Source organism: Xenopus laevis, chromosome 7S (assembly GCF_017654675.1).
Source record: "Xenopus laevis strain J_2021 chromosome 7S, Xenopus_laevis_v10.1, whole genome shotgun sequence".
Lineage (NCBI taxonomy): Eukaryota > Metazoa > Chordata > Amphibia > Anura > Pipidae > Xenopus > Xenopus laevis.
The window spans coordinates 106,019,394-106,046,652 of NC_054384.1; the positions used below are offsets into that span (position 1 = coordinate 106,019,394).

General features: G+C 38.6%; 1 protein-coding gene across 1 annotated transcript in view; it reads right to left on the reverse strand.

Annotated features, from left to right (window-relative positions):
• Positions 1-22,032, reverse strand: part of ppp2r1a.S (protein phosphatase 2 regulatory subunit A, alpha S homeolog) — a 37,390-nt gene extending 15,358 nt beyond the window's left edge. The window contains 9 exon segments of the mRNA NM_001087562.1: positions 1,166-1,300; positions 2,370-2,440; positions 4,835-4,949; positions 6,890-7,045; positions 8,462-8,609; positions 9,514-9,746; positions 12,267-12,367; positions 14,213-14,303; positions 21,952-22,032. Coding sequence (NP_001081031.1) covers positions 1,166-1,300; positions 2,370-2,440; positions 4,835-4,949; positions 6,890-7,045; positions 8,462-8,609; positions 9,514-9,746; positions 12,267-12,367; positions 14,213-14,303; positions 21,952-22,029 — 1,128 coding nt within the window. The 5' untranslated portion in view covers positions 22,030-22,032.
• Positions 22,033-27,259: the final 5,227 nt, after the last annotated feature.

The following is a 27,259-nucleotide window of genomic DNA, read 5'->3' on the forward strand; positions in this document are numbered from 1 at the left end:
TATTTTGCATTCTGTGCAGTGTATTGCATTTAGAGAATTTCTGTGTAAATCTATTAACCAATGAGTTCTGGAAAAAAAAAAAAAAAAAAAGGTTTTCCCATGACAGTATCCCTTTAAGAATAAATAGGTATTACAGAAACCTGGAAAAATCCAGCCTGACATTTTGCTCATGAACTAAATGTTACCACTATTTAACGATTAAAAAACAAATCAATCAATTTAGACAGTTGCTTCTCTACTGAATTTGACAGAGGAATATTGATATATGGAGTGGGTGCAAGTGCACAAGACAACCTGCTGTGGCACGCAAGATCCCCATTTCCTCCTGCCACAAATGCTTACAAAAAAAAAAAACAAACAAAAAAAACCAAAGAGCTGGAATCCTGTGTAAAAGGATGTGTTGAATGCATATTTTATTGATCTAAGAGAAACAGTAGCAATAAAATTAGTTTGTGTAAATATAAAGTGCTGTTTGCTTCTGAAACACTACTTCGTTTTATATAACTAAGCTGCTGTGTAGCCATGGGAGCAGCCATTCACGCAAAAAGGCACAGGTTACACAGCAGATAACTGAGAAGCTCTATAAAATACAATGTGTCTAATGCTTACACAGGAAGATATGAGCCAATTGCCATAAATACACACAGACACACACACACACACATATATATCTCTATCTATCTATCTATCTATCTATCTATATCGCTCTCTCTCTCTCTATCTATCTATATCTCTCTCTCTATCTCTCTCTCTCTCTCTCTATCTATATCTCTCTCTCTCTCTCTCTCTCTCTCTCTATCTATATCTCTCTCTCTCTCTATCTATCTATCTATCTATATCTCTCTCTCTCTATCTATCTATCTCTCTCTCTCTCTCTATCTATCTATCTCTATCTCTCTCTATATCTCTCTCTATATCTCTCTCTATCTATCTATCTATATCTCTCTCTCTATCTATCTATATCTCTCTATCTCTCTATCTCTCTCTATCTCTCTATCTCTCTATCTATATCTCTCTCTCTCTCTATCTATATCTATCTCTCTCTCTCTCTCTCTCTCTCTCTCTCTCTCTATGTGTGTGTGATATTGCTGGATGAACAGAGACAAAACATATGTCCTTTTAGTAAAGTCAAAAGAATCAATCACTTGGCACAAAATATACCAACCTCATCTTTCAGCTGTGCAAGGAATAGTGGAAGGAGATGCTCAATGGTGTTGTCTTTGCCCAGTATTGGAGAAAGGCCCATAATGACTGAAGCCAGAGCAGATTTCACATGTTGATTGGCATCGGAGACTAATTCCTAATGGTAAAAGTATAAGCACAATATTCACTCCATGCATTTGCAACTCAGAAATTTCGTTCAGAAACACAATTATCTAAATCTAAGGGTTTTATTTATCAAAATCCAAAAATCTCATTATTTTCTGAAAGCTACTCCGACCAAATCCGCTCAGGTTTTTTCCCCTTATTTATCAATACATTTTTCCAAAAAATTGCTGTGTGGGAAAAAACTCAAAATAATCGTGAAAAAATTGTAGGAATTTTTAGGATTTGACGCCCGTAAACCCCGGGTCTTGCATAAACCCCGAAATCTTCGGATTATTGCACGAAACCCAGCACAGTTCAAAATATCTTCGGGACTTCTCCCACTGACTTCTACATGAACTCGGCAGATCTGAGTTGGAGGATTTTAAAGGGCATGTAAAGGCAAAAAAATAAAATCGAATTTTTACTTTCTTTAATGAAAAAAGAAACCTATCTCCAATATACTTTAATTAAAAAATGTGCACAGTTTTTATTAGAAACCTGACTGTATGCAGTGAAATTCTCAATTCATTTACTGCTGTGGATAGGAATTGTCAGATGGTCCCTAACTGCTCTGCAGGGAAACAATCATACTTATGAACAGCATAATGCAGCCATGCATAACTCAAGCAGCTTTGTTTGTTTCCCTGTAGAGCAGTTGGCAACTACGTAGAGATTTGTGTTGGATTTTATTTTTGCCTTTACATCCCCTTTACTGTTTCCAACTCCAGCTGCAGGGACAAAGATCATGGAGCCAGATTTAAACAGATAAACTGGGATTTTATTTGGAGGACTATTTTGCTGCAGCCACTGGTTCTGCAGAGTTGGAGAAAGTTTGTATTAAACAATACAAAAACTATAAAATCCACATTAGATTACATCTAAGAATAAATCATTTGTTTTATTAGGCTTGTGGTGCAGTAACTTAATGTTTATGTTTAGTATACAAAATACAGCATTTCTAGCCTTATTATATTTTAGACTTCAGTTCCCCTTTAATATATTAGTAACATATAATAATAAACTTACTAAATCTATATGAAGAGTGATAGAAAAGAACATACCTTGACACAAGGCAGAATCTGTGTCATTATTACATTCTCACGGCATTCAGCAGACAGGTTCTCACAGAATTCTAAAATAGGACATAAACAGAAGATAAAAGTAAAAAAAAAAGAAATGTTTCATGGCTTCTGCAAGTCTTCCTCCATTTCAAGGCATTGTCTACTATAAAGACTGGTTGGATTGCAAATTATTGACATCAAAAAGAGCATCATAAATGAGTTTATCCAAACAATCCAGATCTGTTAAAGTTATAAAACACAAGAAATTTGAACACAAAAACTATATGAGAAACTCTATGGATTCTCATACAGGTATAGGACCTGTTATCCAGAATGCTTGGGACCTGGGGTATTCCAGATAACAGATCTTTCTGTAATTTGGATCTTCATATGTTAAATCTATTAGAAAATAAATTAGACATAAAATAATTAGGGATGGACCGAATCCAGTATTCAGTTCGGAATTCGGCCAGGATTCGCCTTTTTCAGCAGAATTCGGCCGAATCCTTGTGCCGGGCCGAACCTGAATCCTATTTTGCATATGCAAATTAGGGGCAGGGAGGGAAATCCCGTGACTTTCTCACAAAACAAAGAAGTAAAACATGTTTTCTCCTTCCCACCCCTAATTTGCATATGCAAATTAGGAATCTTATTCGGACAAATCTTTCACGAAGGATTCAGGGGTTCGGCCGAATCCAAAATAGTGGATTCGGTACATCCCTGAAAATAACCCCAATAGGCTGGTTTTGCCTCCAATAAGGATTAATTATATCTTAGTTGTGATCAAGTACAAGTTACTGTTTTATAATTACACAGAAAAAGGAAATCATTTTTAAAAATGTGGATTATTTAGAAAAAATGGAGTCTATGGAACACATCCTTTCCAAAATTCTGAGCTTTCTGAATAATGGATTTCCGATAACGGATCCCACACCTGTACTAACCTGATATGATACAATTTCCAAATCACATTTTCCATTGATATTGCTTTTCTTATCAGAAAAGAAACAGGATTATGATTAGACATTATTCACAATAATGTGACTAAAGCATGGAGCTAATTGGATGCATGGGAGGCGCAATCATACAGGAGAACTCAATTCCGCTTTCCTTTTCAGTTATAAATAACAAAGCTGCTGAATGGCCACACTAACTGCACAGTCAGGGAACATTTGCCGTGTGATTTATGAGTCACACAAGTGGCATTTAGGATTTGCCTAATTTTAACTGACCAATAAATGCTACCTGCTGATTGGTTGAGTTATGAGTTATGACTTACTGCACCTGGGTACACAGTGCATTTTATTACATAGCCCATTAATATTTTAATTCTGTTGTATTCTGACCTATGATATATATTACAACCAGGGCTGTATTTATATCAAGTCCTACTCACTGGCTGGCCCGCCAGTCATCCTGATCTGTGAATACAAAGGACAGTGTTTGCACATTTCCGAATGCAGAAGAGAGATGGTGGGGGGGTTTTAAAGTATTTTTTTATAGTTTCCCTATATTTAAAGGGATACTGTCATGGGAAAAATGTTTTTTTTTTCGAAACGCATGAATTAATAGTGCTGCACCAGCAGACTTCTGCACCGAAAAGTAGGGATGCACCGAATCCACTATTTTGGATGCGGCCGAACAAGTGAATCCTTCGCAGAGGATTCAGCCAAATAGTGAACCGAATCCTAATTTGCATATGCAAATTCGGGGTGGGAAAACATTTTTTACTTCCATGATGTGTGACAAGTCACTCGATTTCCCTCTCCGCCCCTAATTTGCATATGCAAATTAGTATCCGGATTCGGTTTGGCCAGGCAAAAGGATTCAGCTGAATCCGAATCCTGCTGAAAAAGGCCAAATCTCGAACCGAATCCTGGATTCTGTGCATCCCTACTGAAAAGAGCAAACAGATTTAATTTTGAAATCTGACATGGAGCTAGACATATTGTCAGTTTCCCAGCTACCCTTATGCTCTGATAAACTTCAGTCACTCTTTACTGCTGTGCTGCAAGTTGGAGTGATATCACCCCCCCAGCAGCCTAACAACAGAACAATGGGAAGGTAACTAGATAACAGCTCCCTAACACAAGATAACAGCTGCCTGGTAGATATTAGAACAGCACTCAATAGTAAAATCCAGGTCCCACTGAGACACATTCAGTTACATTGAGTAGGAGAAACTACAGCCTGCCAGAAAGCAGTTCCATCCTAAAGTGCTGGCTCTTTCTGAAAGCACATGACCAGGGAAAATGACCTGAGATGCACCTACACACCAGTATTACAACTAAAATTATACACTTGCTGGTTCAGCAATGAAATTTTATATTTTAGAGTGAATTATTTGCAGTGTTAGTGAAATTTATAAATAAAAACGACATCATAAAAGTCATGACAGAATCCCTTTAAATATGTCCCCGACTACAACGTTCACTAAAAAAAGTTCGACTCTACTTGACTCTGACCTTTAACTTTATGGGAGGCAGCAGCTCGTACTTCGGCTTCACAGTCTTTCATCAGATTTTGGAAAGCAGGAACCAAGTCTGTTTTGGTGATTTCTGGACCAACAGCATTCTGAAGCTAAAAGAAAAATATTAGCAATGGATACACTATAAACTTATGAAGGAATTTGAGAGACTGCACAAGATGGACCCCTTTTTACTGTGACATCAAGGGGCCTGATGCAAATAACGATTTCTCATGGACATAAAAACATTTGTCCCAATATTTTTAGGAAATCTCCAGACAACTTTAACAAAGCACTTCAGTTATATTTATATATTTCTGAAGATAATACTGAACGTTTCCAAACCATTTATTTAATGAAAAATCTATTTACAGCACATTTGTCCTAGTTGTTCTTTGCTTAGCATTTTCTAAATAAGAAATTACTTCTGAAACCTGGGGTAAAAACTTAGTGTCTCTGATATGTTTAGCCTTTTCTAGGAAAAATCTTCTAAATCAGTGTTACAAGTATAAACCCAATAGGCTGGTTTTGCTTCCAATAAGGATTAATTATATCTTAGTTGGGATCAAGTACAAGCCTCTGTTTTTTAAATTACACGGAAAAAGGAAATCATTTTTTAAAATTTGGATGGCCTTTCCATAATTTGGAGCTTTCTGGATAACGGACCCCATACCTACAAAGAAACAGTATAAGTGAGATACCACAAAGACCCGGCAACATGTTAGTATGAAGTATCATTGCACTGGCACTCTACATTCTATAATTTCAGGCTCCCTTTTCAATAGTGATGCAGCAATAGAAGGGATACACTGAATAACGGCTTCAATATGGGAATTCACTTAAAGGGGTGGTTCACCTTTAAAGTAACTTTTATTATGTTGGACAACGACCAATTCTAAGCAGCTTTTCAATTGGTTTTCATTATTTATTTTTTTATAGATTTATAGTTATTTGTCAGAAGGCTTTCACCTTCTAAAAAAACATGCTCTGTAAGGCTACAAATGTTTTGTTATTGTTATTTTTTACTACTGATCCTTCTATTTAGGCCTCTCCTATTGATTTCCAGGCTCTTATTCAAATCAATGCATGGTTGCTAGGGTCATTTGGGCCCTAGTTACCAGATTGCTTACATTACAAATTGAAGAGCCGCTGAATAAAAATCTAAATAACTCAAAAACCTTCAATAATAAAAAAGAAAACAAATTGCAAATTATCTCACAATATCACTCTCTACATCATACAAAAAGTTATCTCAAAGGTGAACAACCCATTTAACCCTGACATTTTCTTGCAGGATTTGGGCAAATCCAATTTTACGAGTTAGAGTCTGGATTTTTTGGCGATTCTAAAATCTGGATTCAGAGCATTACTAAGCATGACTGAAAAGAACTGCCAGGGAAAGTGTAAACTATTGTTCTTTGCTTGATGTGAAGCAAATCTATTGGCACTTTCCATCAAGCCTACTCGGAACAATAGACGGGAATGCCACATTGGTTTTAAAGCGATTTTATTGGAGGAATGCTTGTGAGTGCAATTTTTAATTATTTATTAAAATTTTTATAATGCTTCCACACATGGTACTTCCTTTTTACGCACTAAAGTTTTAAGAAGAATGAAAGCGGACTGAGACGCTCAAATTACATATGCCTGTATCAACTTACTGCTTGTAAGTATAAACACCTGCTAGAAAATCTAGGATTGGATTGTAGGCTTCTGTGCAACTAGAACTCTAAACATCACGGGTGTCAAAACTTGGATATATAAATAAGGACTATAGCCGAAACACCTCTAACACCACTTAAGTTACGGCCTTTTACACTGGTTAAATATTAACTCCTGATGGTGGTGCATGATTTTTAAGTATAACTTATTCACATGCCGGTATATTTGAACATTGCAAGTTCACTAAAAATATAATTTATTTTGAAATGCTGCAAATAAATTCGAATTTCGAATTTTCAATTCGACCCCTGATAAATGTAATGTAGATGTGATTATTTGTATTTATATATCATTATATATAATTGAAAAAAAAAAAAAAAAAAGATTTTGCCTCTATGAACTTGTCTGCCACCATGTATCGCACTCTCCAAGATTTGTCCTCAGCTGCCTGGCGGAGTATGGGCATAACCAGTGGTTCCAGCTCTTCCTGGGGCAGAAGCTGAGCAATGTTCACACAGGCCTCCACTGCTAGCAAGCGCACTGAATCCTGGGAAATGACAACATTAACGGTAAAAGGGGATATTTGAACAAATGCATGTGTGCAATTTAAAAGAAACAGCAATTTAGAAATATAAGTATAGGGAAAGGATCCAATACACCTATATACACTAGGGCATTGAGTTTAATTTTTATTTGTGCTTTGCAGGTAACAAACAAATATCTGACATATGGAAATATTTAAGTATTATATTAATATGCAAGTAACATATCATTTTCATTTGTAAGCTTGTAAACCGATTAGGTTTGTAAAATACAGTGACACCTTGTGGTAAAATGGGATATCAACATGTAAAGGGAATAACCAATACACTTAAATGGACTTAAAGAAACCTTACAGTTAAAGGACCAGTAACAGCAAAAAATGAAATTGTTTTAAAGTAATAAAAATATAATTCAGTGTTGCCCTGCATTAGTAAAACTGCTGTGTTTGCTTCAGAAACACTACTATTGTTTATATAAATAAGCTGCTGTGTAGCAATGGGGGCAGCTATTCAAAGGACAAAAGGCTCAGGTTACACAGCAGATAACAGATAAACTCTGTAGAACATAAAGGTGTTATCTGTTATCGAATATTTAACCTGTGCCATATAGCCTTTTTTTCCCATTTCTGCCATGGCTAGATATCAGCTTGTTTATATAAACTATAGTAGTGGTTCTGAAGCAAACAGATCAGTTTTACCAGTGCAGGACAACACTACATTATATTTTCATTAAAACAATTTAATTTTTTGATATTACTTTTCCTTTAAATAATACACTGATGATGCAAATTGGCTCCAAATTACTATTAAGGAGGAGGGTATGCTTGACAATAGTGCGAGAAAAAAAAAACCATAATGTTTTTACAGAGGGGTGCTGGTTCATAATACCATTGCATAGACAGATACATGCTGTAACACATTCCTTAAATATTAATTGTGCATTGCTATGAACTGTTAATAGACACCAATAACCTTATGTAGGTGATGTAGAGCAAAGACATCAAAAAGGAACCAGAAAACATACAATGCATCAGTCTGTATTTAAACCCGTCAACTACTTCAAATCTGCAGATATTTATAGAAGTCTACTTTTGGGTCCTCACTCGCAATTAGGGATCCACGATTCGGCCGAATCCCCAAATCCTTCATGAAAGATTCAGCCGAATACTGAACCGAATCCTAATTTGCATATGCAAATTAGGGATGGGAAAGGAAAAAGTGCAAAAAATGAGTTACTTCCTTGTTTCGTGGCAAAGTCACGAGATTTCCCTCCCCGCTCCTTATTTTCATTTGCAAATTCAGATTTGGTTTGGCCAGGCACATTCGGCCAAATCTTAATGAAAAAGGCCGAATCGTGCATTCGGTGCACCTCTACTTGCAATAAAAGTTCTATATAGAGACAGATAATAAAGGTGGTTTACCTGTTCATCAGATGCTAGATTGGAAAACATGGGTATTAATTCACTCTTTACATTTTCCAACTCCAAAACTTTAGCAAATTCCCCCAGCTTGGAAGCAGCAGCTCGCCTCACCATAGGAGTATCATCTGAGCACAAGTTACGGAAATGCCTATATGGAAAGAGAATATATTTTATATATATATATTGAAAACAAGCTGTTTTATTAATAAGGTATAACATGAGTTTAATTAAAAAGCACAGATGACAGTATTATTCCTCACAAAACCAAAAAGGGCAACTAAAGTCTAAAATAGTTTTTTTTTTCTTTTCATTAAAGAAAGTAAAAATGGGATTTTATTTTTTTTTGCCTTTACATCACCTTTAAGCAGCACTGATTTAGGAAATGTTACTGTTAAAACAGAGTACGGAAAATTTCTTTATGATATACTGGGTAGAAATGATTTTATTATGCATTAAAAAAAAAAAAAGTCTACACGTTCAGGAAATACTAACTGGATAAGTGCATGATGTTTATTTAGGTCAGGCATGTCCAAAGTGTGGCCCGGGGGCCAATTGCGGCCCATCTTCAAATTTACACCGGCCCTCAGCCTCCGTCATGAAATTAATAATAATGAGGCCCCCCAGCACAGTGCGATCAGGAATCCCATAGCAGTAATATTACAGCACATTAGTGAAATGATCTGCCACTTGGTCTATGCTGCTGGTCTATAGAGACGCACAGTTTTCGCATACTTGTTTAGGGCTGAAGGTGTCATTAGATCTACTGACGTGCCAGTACAGTAAACTAAAGAAGTATGGCGTCACTACGTTCCAGTACTTGTCTATTACTAACACCTTCAGCACACAGGCAGCAGTACAGACCAAGTGGCAGATAATTTCACTAATGTGCCCAAATATTACTGCTATGATTACTCGATTCTGGTAAATTAATGTGGTTCGCAGAATGTCAGGCTGAATGGTCGGCCCCCACACATTTTCACCTCACCAAATCTGGCCCTCGTTGCAAAAAGTTTGGGCGCCCCTGATTTAGGTGATAAACTGGTAGTACTCACTGTCTAAGTTCAGCCTTTACTGTGCTGGAGACACGTGGATAGCAAACACTGAAGAGGCCACATGCAGATGTGCGGGAGGTGAACCAGTCTCCGCTAGCCAAGCGCTTAACCAGTGGCACAAAATGAGCTTCAAGGTCAGAAGGCGAATGCTCATGAGAAATGGCACGGAGAGAATCAACAGCTTTATCTCTTACTACCGTCTCCTCAACTGTTGCAAGACTTTCCAGCGGTGGCTTTTCAAGGGAAATGAGAGACAGTTATACAATGACAGATAACTGATTCAGTTCTATTTCGGCAACATTTTGTTAAACGGGAACTATTGCGGAAATGCTTCATCATACTGAAATACAATGTAAATACAATGAATGAAATATTCTGCACCATTTCTGAAATAATCAAGTTTATTTTCATTATGCCACGCTCAGCATCTGTTTTTCTTCATTCTCTCTTCATGCAGCAGTTGGGTGTCAGATATTAATTGACAGTTAGATCCAATATATCTTATAGGGGGGCTCCTTTCCCAGCAGATGAATTAGAGCTCACTCAAATAACTGATTCCAGTACAAACAAAATAACTGCCTTTTGCACAAATCCTGCATCTAGAGACATGATGTCTGGTGATTTAATAGAGTGAGCTCTAATACATCTTCTAGGCAAAAGGAGCCCCCTATAAGATATATTGGATCTAACTGTCAGTGAATATCTGACACCCAACTGCTGCATGAAGAGAGAAACAGATGCTGAGAGAGGAACAGTGAAGATAAACTTGATTATTTCAGAAACAATGCAGAATTTTTAATTGACTGTATTAAGAAAGTTTCTTATTTCAGTATGTTGAAAGGAGAAGGAAAGCTACGGAGGCATTTTATTGCCAATAGATTAGCTACAATAGTGCAAGCTAGAATGCTATATTTATTCTATAGAATGTTTTACCAAACCAGAGTCTCTCCCTATTCACTTATAGCTTTGGGCTCAGATTACAGCAGAGAAGGAGGGAGGGAAAGAGGAGCAAACTGAGCATGCTCAAGCCCTAGCCATGGAGGTTTAACCTGAAAACAGTTAGTCTGATACAGAAGCCCATGAGTACACAATAGAAGGAAAGAAATGTGGTGTTTCTTTTGACAGAGGACCAAGAGCAGCATTACTTTGAGAGTTTACTGGTATATTCAGGTGGACCTTTCTGATAAAGCTTACTTAGTTTTAACCCTTCCTTTTCCTTGAAACGTATATTAAATTTTCATTTTCTCGATAGTTCCCCTTAGATTATATAAAATGCTGTTTTGCACCAATCATTAAAAAAAACCTGTTAAAGGGTCTGAACACATTTGCAAAACATAAAAAGGGGTTTAAAAAGAATACTTCAGTAAGGTAGAGACTCATCCATCTACATCAAATTCTGAGGCTGGAACTCCTGGGGGCATGGATGAAATAATAATAAGGGAGGTGGGGTCAGTATCAAGGCTACTAGGGTGAGATTTATAATATAAAATATAATGTACTGTTGCCCTGCACTGATAAAACTGGTGTGTTTGTGTTAGAATCTGTACTATAGTTTATAAAAACAAGCTGCTGTGTAGCCATGGGGGCAGCCATTCAAGCACAGGATACACAGTAGATAACAGATAAGTACTACTATAGTTTATATAAACAAGCTGCTGTGTCGCCATGGGGGCAGCCATTCAAGCAAAGGATACACAGTAGATAACAGATAAGTACTACTATAGTTTATATAAACAAGCTGCTGTGTAGCCATGGGGGCAGCCATTCAAGTACAGGATACACAGTAGATAACAGATAAGTACTACTATAGTTTATATAAAAAAGCTGCTGTGTAGCCATGGGGGCAGCCATTCAAGCACAGGATACACAGTAGATAACAAATAAGTTCTTAAGAATCCCATTGTATACTACAGATCTTATCCCAGACAATTGCTTTCTAAATCTGATACATTTCATGATAAATAATTCAATGCATCTCATGGTATCAATGAGATACAAAAAAACTATTATAATGACTGCTCCTTGACATCTATTGACAACTGTGTAAACTAATGTATTAAAGTGGACCCGTCACCCAAAAAAATTATTCCAAATCCTATTTTATCACATTAGTCAAGCAAAATGAACTTTAATTACACTTTATAAATTATTTGAATCTTGTTTCCTTCAGTCTGGGAATTCATAATTATAACCAGCAGGCAGGAGCCATTTTGTGGACACTGTTATTAAGACAAGTCTTGTATCATCTCAGAATCTTGTTTGTGCACCAGAATGGGGGACCTGATGTCCATCCCCATGTCCTGGTTACACAATTAAATGGTTAAGAGAACTGGGGGAATGTGGGGAGAGCAGTGACATCTAGGAAGTGCTGAATGGAAAGTGAAAGCAATTGTCTGCCCCGCCTCTATGCCTAGGCATAGAGGCGGGGCAGACAATATTTGATGGACAGCTGAGATTTTTAAATGAGTTTACAACAGCTATGAATGCTTTAATAAAAAATAGAAATTGGATTTCATGTTTAATTTGAAAAGGACTTTTATCATACAGATTTTTGTGTCTGGGTGACGGGTCCACTTTAAACTGTATCAATTTAGAGAGCCAGCAGCTTGGCATGTCAAGCTGCTACTTGGATGAACAGGGATTGAAACCAGTACATTATAGAAAAAAAATTTTCTGAAGGTGAACGACCGATTTAAAATGTATTCTGCCAATTGGGAAAAGTCTAATTGTACTGGAGTCTATTAAATACTCACCAGCAAGCAGTGTACAAATTCTGGTCCCCCCACCAATGAAGTAAAGGTCCCCAGCTGCTCAGCCAATGCAAGAAGTACTTCATCCTCATCATATATGGTGTCTAAAATATGAAGGTGAAACATGATAAAGCTCATACACCCACCTGTATGACTAAATGGATAACTTAACTCAGAGAGTTCTGAGTACTTTTGCCATTAAAGGAGAATTCAACCCTTAACTCAACTTTAGCCACATTCATTTTTAGGGTTTAGTTCTCCTTTAAAGAAGTATTCCTGCTGTTCAGTCTGGTTGATGAATACAAAAGGTCCTCTGCACTCAACCCATTATCAATATATTTAGGACACAGACATTTTGTGCATACAGCTACTAAAAAATGCCTTACCCTTTAAACAAAACAGGGATTGTTTGTCAATATATTGCAATATATTTAAGCTGCCCAACTATCTCAAAGTCATCCCATATCTGGCCAGTCCTACACTCAACTTTCAACTGATTCATTAAAGGGATACTGTCATGGGAAAAACTTTTTTTTTCAAAATGAATCAGTTAATACTGCTGCTCCAGCAGAATTCTGCACTGAAATCCATTTCTCAAAAGAGCAAACAGATTTTTTTTTATATTCAATTTTGGAAATCTGACATGGGGCTTCACATATTGTCAATTTCCCAGCTTACCCAAGTCATGTCACTTGTACTCTGATAAACTTCAATCACTCTTTACTGCTGTACTGCAAGTTGGAGTGATATCACCCCCTCCCTTTTTCCCCCCAGCAGCCAAACAAAAGAACAATGGGAAGGTAACCAGATAGCAGCTCCCTAACACAAGATAACAGCTGCCTGGTAGATCTAAGAACAACACTCAATAGTAAAATCCAGGTCCCACTGAGACACATTCAGTTACATTGAGAAGGAAAAACAGCAGCCTGCCAAAAAGCATTTCTCCCTAACATGCAGGCACAAGTCACATGACCAGGGGCAGCTGGGAAATTGACAAAATGTCTAACCCCATGTCAGATTTCAAAATTGAATATAAAAAAATCTGTTTGCTCTTTTGAGAAATGGATTTCAGTGCAGAATTCTGCTGGAGTAGCACTATTAACTGATGCGTTTTGAAAAAAACATGTTTTCTGATGACGGTATCCCTTTAAGAATTCTATTGCTTCATTATACATTTTACACAGGGACTAAGTTTTACCTGCAACTTACTCGCTGCGTTTAAGGTAAAAACTCCCAAACATGGTTGCCCTTTTATTGGCCAACACTGGGATCACTTGACGTAGTTGGCCAGCTTCAATATATTGCAACATATGGACAAGCAAGCTCCCCAAAGACGCGACAATTCTTCTTGCCGAACGACCGATTTCATCGAAGTCTGACCAATCCTTCGAAATTATCGTGCGGTTAGTGGGATTCGAAAGATCGAACATCTTACGATTTTTCGGCCGACATCTGTCAGGAAATTGATCGGTCAAGTCAAAAAATCTTTGTCGGCCCCAGTGCAATCCATCCATGTTTGCAGAGCCAAGCAGGCAGCTCCCCTTTGTTTTCCTGGCAAATTGGTCTTTTTAGTTGATGGTCAATTCGTACGATCATTCCGAGAAGATCGTGGTCTCGCTATGACGATCGGATCTTTTAAAAATCTCAACATCTATGGCCAGATTAAGGCATTTTTTAGTAGCTTAAGGCACAAAATGTCTCAATGTCTTAAATATATTGATAATGGGTTGAGTGCAGAGGATCTCTTGTATTTGTCTGTACGAATTTTGTGGTCACAACCTCATTGCACCCCTGCTTAACGGTTTTAAAATTAAGTGGTGAGCACAACTTTCCCTTGTCTGTCTGGTTGATGGCCAGGAAGTATTTCTTATTTCATATCACAGCTTTTCTCTTACTTTGTGGAACAGGCTTTTCTGTTCAGTCCAACAAATGCTCAGCCTGTGACTTACCTGTGAGGAATGGAAGAAGCTCACTGCGTGTTCTCTCTACTCCCAGGGCCAATGCAATAGTTGAGAGCTTTTTAATGCTGTTAAGGCGGAGCTGAAATAGAAAAACAGAGTTTTAATTCACATGATTCTAAAATGCCACCTAATATTTCATATATATATATATATATATATATATATATATATATATATAAATACACAAAAGCCATGAATATCCTGTAAATTATATCCTTACAAACTGTGAGTTCTGATGTCATCAGTTATAAACGGTGAGTTCTGATGTCATTTCTGTCACGACTCATTGAAATTTATGTATTATAATAAATAAAGTACCCCCAGTTGTAAAATATGAGGATATTAGAAGTTACCTTGGAGTTCCATGACCTGTATAAAAAGACTCGGCCTTAGGCCTCGTGTTTTTATATGGTCATGAAACTCCTCGGTAACTTATAATATCCTTATATTTTACAACTGGGGGTACTTTATTCACTATATATATATATATATATATATATATATATATATATATATATATATATATATATATATATATATTTATTTTACACAAAAGCCATGAATATCTTGTAAATTATATCCTTATAAACGGTGAGTTCTGATGTCATCAGTTATAAACGGTGAGTTCTGATGTCATTTCTGTCACATGACTCACTGAAATTGTGTATTGTAACAAAAAAGTACCCCCTCTTGTAAAATATAAGGATATAATATCCTTATATTTTACAAGAGGGGTACTTTATTCACTATATATTAGTAATGAAACGTATAATTGAAGTCACTACAACCTCCATTATTGGCATGTTAAAGAGGAACTAAAACTAATATTAGCTCACCACACAATAAAGTAAGAACAGAGTTTATTTGTTTGTCACAATTCTTTTTGGAAATTATTTTCTTTGTGGAAAGAAAAGCCCCACTAGCACTATATACATCTACTTAGTAGTCATAACTGCTCCAGCCATACATGCTCAGAACACACTAACCTTCAGAAAACACAATGGCTCATCATTCTGTAGCACCTGTATAACTGTGTGAATGTGGAACACTTGAGCACAGACAAAACAAAAAGCTGCCATTTTCTTTCCTGTCTATGGACCTTCACTCTAGCCGTGGACTTTGCACACTTCAGCTTTATTACTCTAAGGGGGTTATTAATTTAAGTCAGATTTTTTCTGGTCGGCCTTTAAAAGGGGAAAAACACAATTTTTTCATAGAAAAAAAACTTGAATTTTTTCAGATTTATTAAAGGGATCCTGTCATGTTTTCTCCAAAACGCATCAGTTAATGGTGCTGCTAAAGCAGAATTCTGCACTGAGATCAGTTTCTAAATAGAGCAAACAGATTTTTTTATATTTAATTTTGAAATCTGACATGGGGCTAGACATATTGTCAGTTTCTCAGCTGCCCCCAGTAATGTGACTTGTTCTCTCATAAACTTCAGTCACTCTTTACTGCTGTACTGCAAGTTGGAGCGATATCACCCACAATATACAGTACACATAGAATAGAAATGTCACAATATAAGGCTGATTAGTAATTAATACACATAATTACTACATGGCTGCACAGAAACCAGTGCAATTAGCATCAGAATTGAATAATCAGCAAACCTGTAGCATCAGCTTATATTACAGCCAGGGAAGCTCATTTTCTGCTGGATAATTAGTGACGAGCCCTAAGCTTAGCTTCTCAACAGCCAATCAGAGCCCACTGAGCATGTGAGTGTCACAGACACTTTCCAAGATGGTGACCCCCTGTGACAAGTTTGAAGTCCTGGATCATTGCTGCTATTGACAAGCTCAAACTTTAGCCTCGTGCAATAAGTTCACTATATAAAATATGGCATTTTTATCCCTATTCATTTTTAGGGTTTAATTCTCCTTTAAGTCCGATTGTGTTATATGTCTGAATAAAGAGGTACTTCAACTTAGATCTGCCGAGTTCATGTAGAAGTCAATGGTAGTTGTACCATTGGTTTCCTGATCTGCGCTGGGTTTCGATCAATAATCCGAAGATCTTGTGGTTTTCTGGCGTCAAACACGAAAAAGTTGCAGGATGCGTGCGTCAAATAGGAAAAAGTCACAGTTTTCAAGGTCAAATCCCAAAAATGTGTACGATTCAGATTTTTTCACTGTTTTATCGAGTTTTTTCCAGCACAAGAAATTTGTGGAAAAATGTATTCATAAATGGGGGGGGGGAGTCTGGCAGATTTGGTTGGAGTCATTTTTAGAAAAACTTTTCAGATTTTAATAAATAACCCCCTTAGTTCTGATTCGACTCTATTGTACATACACACAGACTAGCCACAAGGGATCTCTGGGAAAAGAAAGAAGATGGCAGCACCGCACTCATTAGAATAGAAACTCAGCTGATGAGTAAAGAGAAGCTCCAGTCTGGAGACTGAGGTACGTGATTATAATTAATGGGAGATGCCCGACAAGTTGAAACCATTGAGTGATTCACTCTTTCGCTCGCCTTTAAGGAAATACTTTATTAAATCATTAAAGTATATTATGCAACACTAATCAATAATCATTTGAAAAAATTACATATAATAACCGTATCAAGGGAAAGCTGCTGTTCTACACAGTACATTTACAGAACACTTTCATCATTATCTATAATTAACAATATAAAAAAATGAATGATACACTAGGCCCAGTGGTATGAGCCACTGACAGCAGAGGAACCCTAGGCTACAAAGAGACTTGATTTCCTTAAAGGAGAACTAAAGCCTAACTAAAGAAGTAGCTAGAAATTTCGTAAATTATCCTTTGTGCTTCTGTACCAGCCCCAGGCAACCACAGCCCTTTAGCAGTAAATATCTGTGTCTCCAAAGATGCCCCAGTAGCTCCCCATCTTCTTTTCTGCTGATTCACTGCACATGCTCTGTGCTGCTGTCACTTACTGAGCTTAGGGACCCACTCACAATATACAGTACACATAGAATAGAAATGTCACAATATAAGGCTGATTAGTAATTAATACACATAATTACTACATGGCAGCACAGAAACCAGTGCAATTAGCATCAGAATTGAATAATCAGCAAACCTGTAGCATCAGCTTATATTACAGCCAGGGAAGCTCATTTTCTGCTGGATAATTAGTGACGAGCCCTAAGCTTAGCTTCTCAACAGCCAATCAGAGCCCACTGAGCATGTGAGTGTCACAGACACTTTCCAAGATGGTGACCCCCTGTGACAAGTTTGAAGTCCTGGATCATTGCTGCTATTGACAAGCTCAAACTTTAGCCTCGTGCAATAAGTTCACTCTATAAAATATGCCATTTTTAGTCACATTCATTGTTAGGGTTTAGATCTCCTTTTATATTCAACATTTTAATGAATTAGGAAAAGAACAGAAAAGTCTTTAGGATGCTGGGGAGTAAAATTATAATTGGTGTGAGGGTACAGCTTGTAAACACTGCACATTACATGCAAACCAATGAATGAGCTAGAAAATATTGGCCAATCAAAACAGGGAATGTCACAAACTTCATAAATCTCATAGTATGGACCAAACAAGGGCTGTGATATGTGTATGTGGGTTTTACAGGCATAATCCGAACAGCAGCATGAGAGTACGATCTACTGCGCATGCGCCAAAAGTACTTTGTGACTTTTGGCGCATGCGCAGTAGATCCATACCGGCAAAATGCTCCTACTGCACATGCGCCGGTCAAAGCAGGAAGAAGATCGCGTGGAAGAAGATGTCGTCTGTGAACTCCCTGGACTGGATCTGCACAGAAGGGTAAGTAACAAGTTAGGGGCATTTGCTCAGCGGGACGGCTAGGCCAGGGGGGGGGGAGGGTTTTTGCGCCAACTAGGTTTCCTTCCCTTTTAAGGCTTAGAGGAGGGGCAGGCAATATTTGATTGACAGCTGAGATTTTTAAATGAGCTTAACAGCTATGAATGCTTTAATAAAAAATAGAAATTGGATCTCATGTTTAATTTGAAAAGGACTTTAATTATACAGATTTTTAAAAACTCTGAAGGCCAGGGAGTGCGGGTTTGGATACAATTTCTTGAATGGCTGCCCCCATGGCTACACAGCAGCTTGTTTATATAAACTATAGTAGTACTTATCTGTTATCTACTGTGTATCATGTGCTTGAATGGCTGCCCCCATGGCTAAACAGCAGCTTGTTTATATAAACTATAGTAGTACTTATCTGTTATCTACTGTGTACCCTGTGCTTGAATGGCTGTCCCCATGGCTACACAGCAGCTTGTTTATATAAACTATAGTAGTACTTATCTGTTATCTTACTGTGTATCCTGTGCTTGAATGGCTGCCCCTATGGCTACACAGCAGCTTGTTTATATAAACTATAGTAGTAATTATCTGTTATCTACTGTGTATCCTGTGCTTGAATGGCTGCCCCCATGGCTACACAGCAGCTTTTTTATATAAACTATAGTAGTACTTATCTGTTATCTACTGTGTATCCTGTACTTGAATGGCTGCCCCCATGGCTACACAGCAGCTTGTTTATATAAACTATAGTAGTACTTATCTGTTATCTACTGTGTATCCTGTACTTGAATGGCTGCCCCCATGGCTACACAGCAGTTTGTTTATATAAACTATAGTAGTACTTATCTGTTATCTACTGTGCATCCTGTACTTGAATGGCTGCCCCCATGGCTACACAGCAGCTTGTTTATATAAACTATAGTAGTACTTATCTGTTATCTACTGTGTATCCTGTACTTGAATGGCTGCCCCCATGGCTACACAGCAGTTTGTTTATATAAACTATAGTAGTACTTATCTGTTATCTACTGTGCATCCTGTACTTGAATGGCTGCCCCCATGGCTACACAACAGCTTGTTTATATAAACTATAGTAGTACTTATCTGTTATCTACTGTGTATCCTGTACTTGAATGGCTGCCCCCATGGCTACACAGCAGCTTGTTTATATAAACTATAGTAGTACTTATCTGTTATCTACTGTGTATCCTGTGCTTGAATGGCTGCCCCCATGGCTACAAAGCAGTTTATTTATATAAACTATAGTAGAGTTTCTGAAGCAAACAAACCAGTTTTTCCAGTACTGCGCATCAGTGCATTATATTTTCATTCATTTAGAATACTAATTTTTTGGTGCTACTGTTCCTTTAAAGCAGTGGTCCCCAACCAATGGTTGGTGAGTAACATGTTGCTTAACAACCCCTTGGATGTTGCTCCAAGTGGCCTCGAAGCAGGTGCTTTTTTTTTTTTAATTCCAGGCTTGGAGGAAAGTTTGAATTGCTTAAAGTGGACCTGTCACCCAGACATAAAAATCTGTATAATAAAAGTCCTTTTCAAATTAAACATGAAATCCAATTTCTCTTTTTTATTAAAGCATTCATAGCGGTTGTAAACTCATTTAAAAATCTCAGCTGTCAATCAAATATTACCTGCCCCTCCTCTATGCCTTAGGCAATTACATTCACTTTCCATTCAGCACTTCCTACATGTCACTGCTCTCCCCACATTCCCCAGTTCTCTTCACCATTTAATTGTGTAGCCAGGACATGGGGATGGACATCAGGTCCCCCATTTTGAATCATTTTTTTGGGTGACGGGTCCCCTTTAAAAACGAATGTGCTACCAAGTAGTACATATAGCGACTTAGAGGTAGTATTGCCCAGGGGTTGATTCTATATGTGGGGAAAACGCTAAATGAATGGTTAATGGTAGATCATTAGACTGAAACAAACAAGTGTTCGCTGCACAAAGAATAAAAACCTGCACGTGTCTGGCCAAGAGCTGACTTTTTATCTGCTGTATAAGCTTTATTCTGACGCCATGTGGGGAAGGGGTCCCCTGGCCAGTTTTGGGTACAGACAAGTCAGGCTCAGTGGGTAACATGAATATCAGATGCCCCCTCCTGATCACTACTTGGTGTGTATGACCCTGGGGAAAATGCTCTCCCTCTTGGAATGATTGGCTAAAAGTGAGTGTGTGCAAAAATGAACGTGAGTGTGTGAAAGTGAATGTGTGAGTGTGTGTGAGTGTGTGAGACAGTGCATGTGTTAGAAAGTGTGTGTGAGACAGTGCATGTGTGAGAGAGTGCGTGTGCGTAAGAGTGTGTAAGAGAGAGTGCATTTGTGTGAGAGAGAACGTGAGAGAGAGTGTGAGAGAGAGTGTGAAACAGTGCATGTGTGAGAGAGTGTGTGAGACAGTGCATGTGTGAGAGAGAGTGCATGTGTGAGAGAGAGTGCGTGTGTGAGAGAGTGCGTGTGTGAGACAGAGTGCGTGTGTGAGACAGAGTGCGTGTGTGAGAGAGAGTGCGTGTGTGAGACAGAGTGCATGTGTGAGAGAGAGTGCATGTGTGAGAGAGTGCGTGTGTGAGAAAGTGCGTGTGTGAGAGAGTGCGTGTGTGAGAGAGTGCGTGTGTGAGAGAGTGCGTGTGTGAGAGAGTGCGTGTGTGAGAGAGTGCGTGTGAGAGAGTGCGTGTGAGAGAGTGCGTGTGAGAGAGTGCGTGTGAGAGAGAGTGCGTGTGAGAGAGAGTGCGTGTGAGAGAGAGTGCGTGTGAGAGAGAGAGTGCGTGTGAGAGAGAGAGTGCGTGTGAGAGAGAGTGCGTGTGCGAAAGAGTGTGTAAGAGAGTGCATTTGTGTGAGAGAGAGTGCGTGAGAGAGAGCGGGAGAGAGTGCGTGAGAGAGAGTGCGTGTGAGAGAGTGCGTGTGAGAGGGTGCGTGTGAGAGGGTGCGTGTGAGAGAGATTGCATGTGAGAGTGTGTTAAGCTGGCCATAGACGCAACGATCCGATCGTACGAATTGTGGATTCGTACGATTTTCGAACCGTGTGTGGAGAGTCCAGACATATTTAGTCCGTCGGAGATCAGTCGTTTGGTCGATCGGACAGGTTAGAAAATTTTTGTCGCCTGCCGATAATATCTCTGCGTGTATTGCCGATCGTACGATTTTCAGTGGGAGACTGTCACTAGTGTTGTCAGACATAACTATCGTACGATTGCTGTCAGGGGCAGAACATTGGCTGATCTGTTCTTTTACTACTTTATTTGATCGGAATGGTAAGACTTTGATCTGAATGGTTAGTGGCGGGTCGGGAGATGGGAAAGTCCGATCGTATCTTGATTCGTACGATCGGATCTTTGCGTCTATGGCCAGCTTAAGACAGTGCGTGAGAGAGAGTGTGAGAGTGCATTTGTGTAAGAAAGTGCATTTGTGTGAGTGTAAGAGTGCGTGTGTGAGAGTGCATTTGTGTGAGAGAGTAAGAGAGAGTGTGTGAGAGAGTGCGTTTGTGAGAGAGTCCGTGCGTGCGTGTCCTCCAAGGCGCAATACCTGCAACAAATTGCACAGTACGTGAGAGGAGCCCTTGCTCAGCATGACTGACAGCCAGTGTGGCACAGTCCGGGGGAAGGGGAGGACCCTCAATAAGAAAGCACAATGTGAAGGGGAGGGATCTCAAATCTCAATATGAAAGTAGAATGTGAAGAAGGGGCGGGGTTTCATTATGAAAGTACAATGTGAAGAAGGGGCGGGGCAGAGGGTCTCGGGGAGAGGAGCAAAGACCACAGACCTATAAGCTCAGTCACTGGTGACGTACAAATGAAGGAGAGAGCTGGTCAGAAGGCTCACACGCACCACCGGGCCTAGTCCTGCCCTAAGAGCCGTCACCATTGATCACAGGAACCCTACCCACACCTGTGCCTCAGGCAACCACCGCGGGACTCTCCGGCCATCCCTACCCCAACAGAAATCACTCACCTGAACGTCTTCATTCCGCAGCTCGTCAATGAGCACAGCGATAGGATACAGAGAATCATCCCCGTCTGCCGCCGCCATCTTGTTTCTTTCTGTCAGTTAGAATGAACGGGAACAGGGGCGCCAGCGCAGTCCAGCAGGGGCATAGCCTCCGCCCCTTCGGTGTCGTCATAGCTGATTTGTTTGCGGCGTCCTGAAAGCGTCTCTAAGGAAAGGAGGGGCGCGATTGTATGACGTTACTTGGCGCCGCCATATTGGTTGAGGAATAAAGTGAGGCGACTGGATATAAAACTTAGATGGATGTGAAAACCATGGCTGAATGGTGTATAATCCCAAAGTGATATATTGCCACCCTGATAACATACAAAAAACAATAGTTTCTTCTTCATTTTAGTGCAATATATAATTACCAGCAGGATTGTACTTGTAGTAACTGAATACAAAACTGTGGTTCATTCCTGTGAAGATTTGCTAAAATTCTAGTATCAGTTTCTCCAGCTTTGATGAGAAACAAGTACCAAGAGATCTTCCCCCAGGATTTCAGCACAAACCCAATATCTCTGTCTTTATCCTAAATATTCCCATCTGGCACAGACTGGCCGATTTATTAAACGACAGCTTTTTCGGGTCATGCGTTTTGATGCCAAAAATCCAAAAAAAAGTGGCGTGGCAGAAAAAGCAAAAAAGCAAAGAAAAAAAACCTGAAAAAAGTGTATTGTGTAACAAGGCTGTAACAAATCCGAATCTGAAGTCCAATGTAGGTTCACGCCGTCAGCTGTGTATACTCCGTCCTGGCATCCACAAATCATACAAATGTATCATAAAGGTTGGGAATCATACAGCAGGCAGAATAACTGCTAATAGGCTTTTATTTTATTTTTTTCCACAAAACATGTTTCGGGCTTCGAGGGCCCTTTATCAAGTAAAAGAGAAAGGGCCCTTGAAGCCCGAAACGTCGTGAGGACACAAAATAAAAGCCTAATAGCAGTTATTCTGCCTGCTGTATGATTCCCAACCTTTATGATAAATCCGAATCTGAAATTACTCCAGCTAAAATGTGTCAAAATCATGTCAATGACAGATGTCCTTTAACAACTCGAAGATAGTTACATAGTTAGATTGGGTTAGAAAAAAGATAGTCCATCAAGTCCAACCCCTCCAAATGAAAACCCAGCCCCATACACACACCCCTCCCTACTGTCACATAAATTCTATATACCCATATCTATACTAACTATAGAGTTTAGTATCACAATAGCCTTTGATATTATGTCTGTCCAAGAAATCATCCAAGTCCCTCTTATAGTCATTAACTGAATCATCACCCGGCAGTGCATTCCCCAACCTCACTGTCCTGACTGTGATGAACCCCCTACTCTGTTCCTTTAAATGAAACTTCTTTTCTTCTAGTCTGAAGGGGAGGCCTCTGGTACGTGATTCTCTTTATGGGTAAAAAGGTCCCCTGCTATTTGTCTATAATGTCCTCTAATGTACTTGTAAAGTCTAATCATGTCCCCTCACAAGCGCCTTTTTTCCAGAGAAAACAACCCCAAACTTGACAGTCTCCCCTCATAATTTAACTCTTCCCTCCCTCTAACCAGTTTAGTTGCACTTAGTCTCTGCACTCTCTCCAGCTCATTTATATCCCTCTTAAGGACTGGAGTCCAAAACTGCCCCCATACTCCAGATGAGGCCTCACCAGGGACCTATAAAGAGACATAATTATGTTTTCATCCCTTGAGTTAATGACCTTTTTTTATACAAGACAGAACTTTATTTGCTTTAGTAGCCAAAGAATGACATTGCCCAGAATTAGACAACTTTTTATATACAAAAACACACTGCCATTTAGCATATAACTAATACACAGTTTTCCCAACTTTTCTCAATCCTGCTTTTTCAGTTCGGATTTTTTAAATAAAATTGTCATTTGTGGTTTTAGAGAAAGTGTGTTAAGTCGTTGTTTTAAAAATCTTTAAAACCACTAAAATCAGACTGTTGATAAATATGGTATGATAAACAAACCTAAGCCCCAATGCCACCCCCCTCTTCTGCTCTGCACCTAAAACTTTAGGGTTGAAGTGGGTCAAAAAGGGGGCCGCATCACAAATGCAATAAACAATATTGTTCTAGCTGCACTAGCAGAGCTGACATTTTGGATAAAAAATGTGGCTCTTAAAGATACAGGAGGTGGATTTTTTCTGCCCATGGTAACTGGCCACTTACTGCAGCCTAAGCAAGGTTTTCACCATGGCAAGAGTGGCCCTGAGTAAATCCCTCTTGGATTTCAAATTAATAACTTGGAAGTGCCACTGCACAAATTCTGATGCATTGACCAGCCACAACTGCAGTTTCCCAAGAATGCAGCATCTGTGCTTGTTAGACCCCCTTAGCCTCCCTTATCACTTGTTATTCTAGGAACAGGAGACAACAAATGTATTTCTTGTTCTGTATAAAGATTCTATGGGGTAGATGTAATAACATTCACAAAGAGAACAAATTTGCACAATGTAATGTTCTTCATTAGACTTTTATTGGATTGCATATCTTAATATTATGATTTTGCCGATAACCTGTATTACATTCCCCAACTTAACTATTTATGGTTGCTTGTGTCACTCCTTTTATAACAAATAAAATATGATTGTGTCGACAGTGATTGGAAAAAAGTTCCTCAGCACTCTCAAACTTTTTATAGAGGGTGGATGAAAGCAGCAGCACCTCTACATACACCTCTGTCCAGATGGGTGAATATCCACTTATAGCGTAATTAAGGGGTGGGATATGTGCCTTTAAAACTTTTCATTTGTTAATGCTGGGTTATTTAGAACACATGTTGAATATTTATAGGGGAATTAGGGAATGCAGTCAAGGTTTAAAATTGGTAATCTAATAATGAATAATGTTGAAAGGAAATTTATAGAAACCTTTGTAATTAAATGCTTTCCAAATTCTGTGAATGTGCCCTCACGAGGCGACATCCATTCATTGAAATGTTCCTTTTTATAAAAAATATTTTTGTTTTTTCTGTTATAAAATAAATATAATGTACTTTTGCTCTGCATTGGTGTGTTTGCTTTAGAAACACTACTATAGTTTATATACAGTCATATGAAAAAGTTTGGGAACCCCTCTCAGCTTGCATAATAATTTACTCCACTTTGTTTTCTGTACAAAGATTTTAGTGGAGTATTTAGTTGTATGAAATTAAATCAAATGTAAAAAATCTGACTGTGCAAATATATGGGTATCCTTGTAATTTTGCTAATTTGAATGCATGTAACTGATCAATACTGATTACTGGCAACACCTAATTGGTCAGATTAGCTCATTAAGACTTGAACTTCATAGGCAGGTGTGTCCAATCATGAGAAATGGTATTTAAGGTGGCCAGTTGCAAGTTGTGTTTCTGTTTGACTCTTTTTGACAGCATGGGATCCTCAAAGCAATCTTAAAAGATCTGAAAACAAAGATTGTTCAGTATCATAGTTTAGGGGAAGGCTACAAAAAGCTATTTGAGAGGTCTAAACTGTCAGTTTCAACTGTAAGGAATGGAATCAGGTAATGGAAGGTCACAGGCACAGTTGCTGTCAAACCCAGGTCTGGCAGGCCAAGAAAAATAAAGGAGCGGCATATGTGGATGACTGTGAGAATGGTTACAGACAACCCAAAGATCACCACCAAAGACCCGAACATCTTGCTGCAGATGGTGTATCTGTGTATCTGTACATCGTTCTACAATTCAGCGCAATTTGCACAAAGAACATCTGTATGGCAGGGGGATGAGAAAGAAGCCCTTTCTGCACTCACGCCACAAACGAGTGGCTTGTTGTATACAAAAGTTCATTTAGACAAGCCACAGTCGTTTTGGAACATTATGGGGTGAAATCCAAAATTAGAGAACAATGGTGTTTGAGTAGTAGTGGAATTCATTGTTATATGAGATCTCAGCAAAGAGTGAAGCCCAATTGTCCTGTAAATAAGAAGAGAATGTTTGAATATTTTGCTCAAGGTTTGCTTTGGAGAGGAACAACCAATTTCTAATTATGAAAAAGATCACCCTCAAAATGTAAAGCCTCAGCTTTAGGGTAGTCTTGAATGGATTGGTGAGTGTTGTTGATATTATCAATTAAGTCTGACTGCAATAGCAACAATTTCCCAGAATAAAAAATGGTGTCTGGAGTAGTCACAGACTCTTTCCCAAGAGAAAAATGAGACAAAGTATCAGCTTTAGCATTCTTTAAACCAAGCTTGTATGTTATGTGGAATTGGAAGTGTGAAAAACATTTGCAAACTGGAGAGCCACTGAATAAAATGCTAAAATAATTAAAAATTAAAAACAATAAAAACCTATTACAAATTTTCTCAGAATATCTCTCTCAACATCATACTAAAAGTTATTTTAAAGGTAAACAACACCAGTCGTTCCTCTGTTCATGGTAAAGGGAGGTTGTAACATTTGAATAAACAGAACATACAAGTAATTAGGTTGGAGACAGGCCACAGCTTTATTAAATTCAATAACTGAATTAACACATAACCACTTTCCTCCAGCTGCGACAATAATATATATATATATTTTTTAATCATTACCACAATACATCCATTAATATGGGTGGGTGGGTGGGGGAACCTCTCTCCAGACAACAAGTTATAACCCACTCATGCACCTCTATTTATACTTTATTTTCCCGCCACTCTCACCTCACTCCCTCTCGACCAATCAAGGCCCCTCGGATCATACCACTTTATTTAAAATACTGACCCACTAAAATACCCCAATAACAACCCCCTTCCCATGTGGTTGAAGGGCCAAATCGTCCTTTCACTCTTCATGGTAAAGGGAGGTTGTAACATTTGAATAAACACAACATACAAGTAATTAGGTTGGAGACAGGCCGCAGCTTTATTCAATTCAATAACTGAATTAACACATAACCATGTAATAATATCATGTTTTTAACCCCTTAGCCAACCCCTGCTCTTTACCCAGCAGGCTGCCTATATAGTTGAATAAGTATCCCAGCCTTTAATTCCCTAGCCATGGGATAACTGACTAAATGTTCTCTTCACTTTCCTCCACGCCAAGATCACCTCTTAAAGGTGGATATTGGCCATCTTCCACGTATCAGTTGCTCTTTGTAATCCGTCTTGCAACCCCATGTTAAAGATATCCAGAGCAATATCAGATAAATGTATCCGATCTGGTCTGTAAAGGCCTGTCTCCCCTGATTCAAGCTCAAAATGCCTCTGAACGATGAAGTTGATCACACTGGCAAACCTAGAAACCTTGTAATTAAATTTCTTCCTA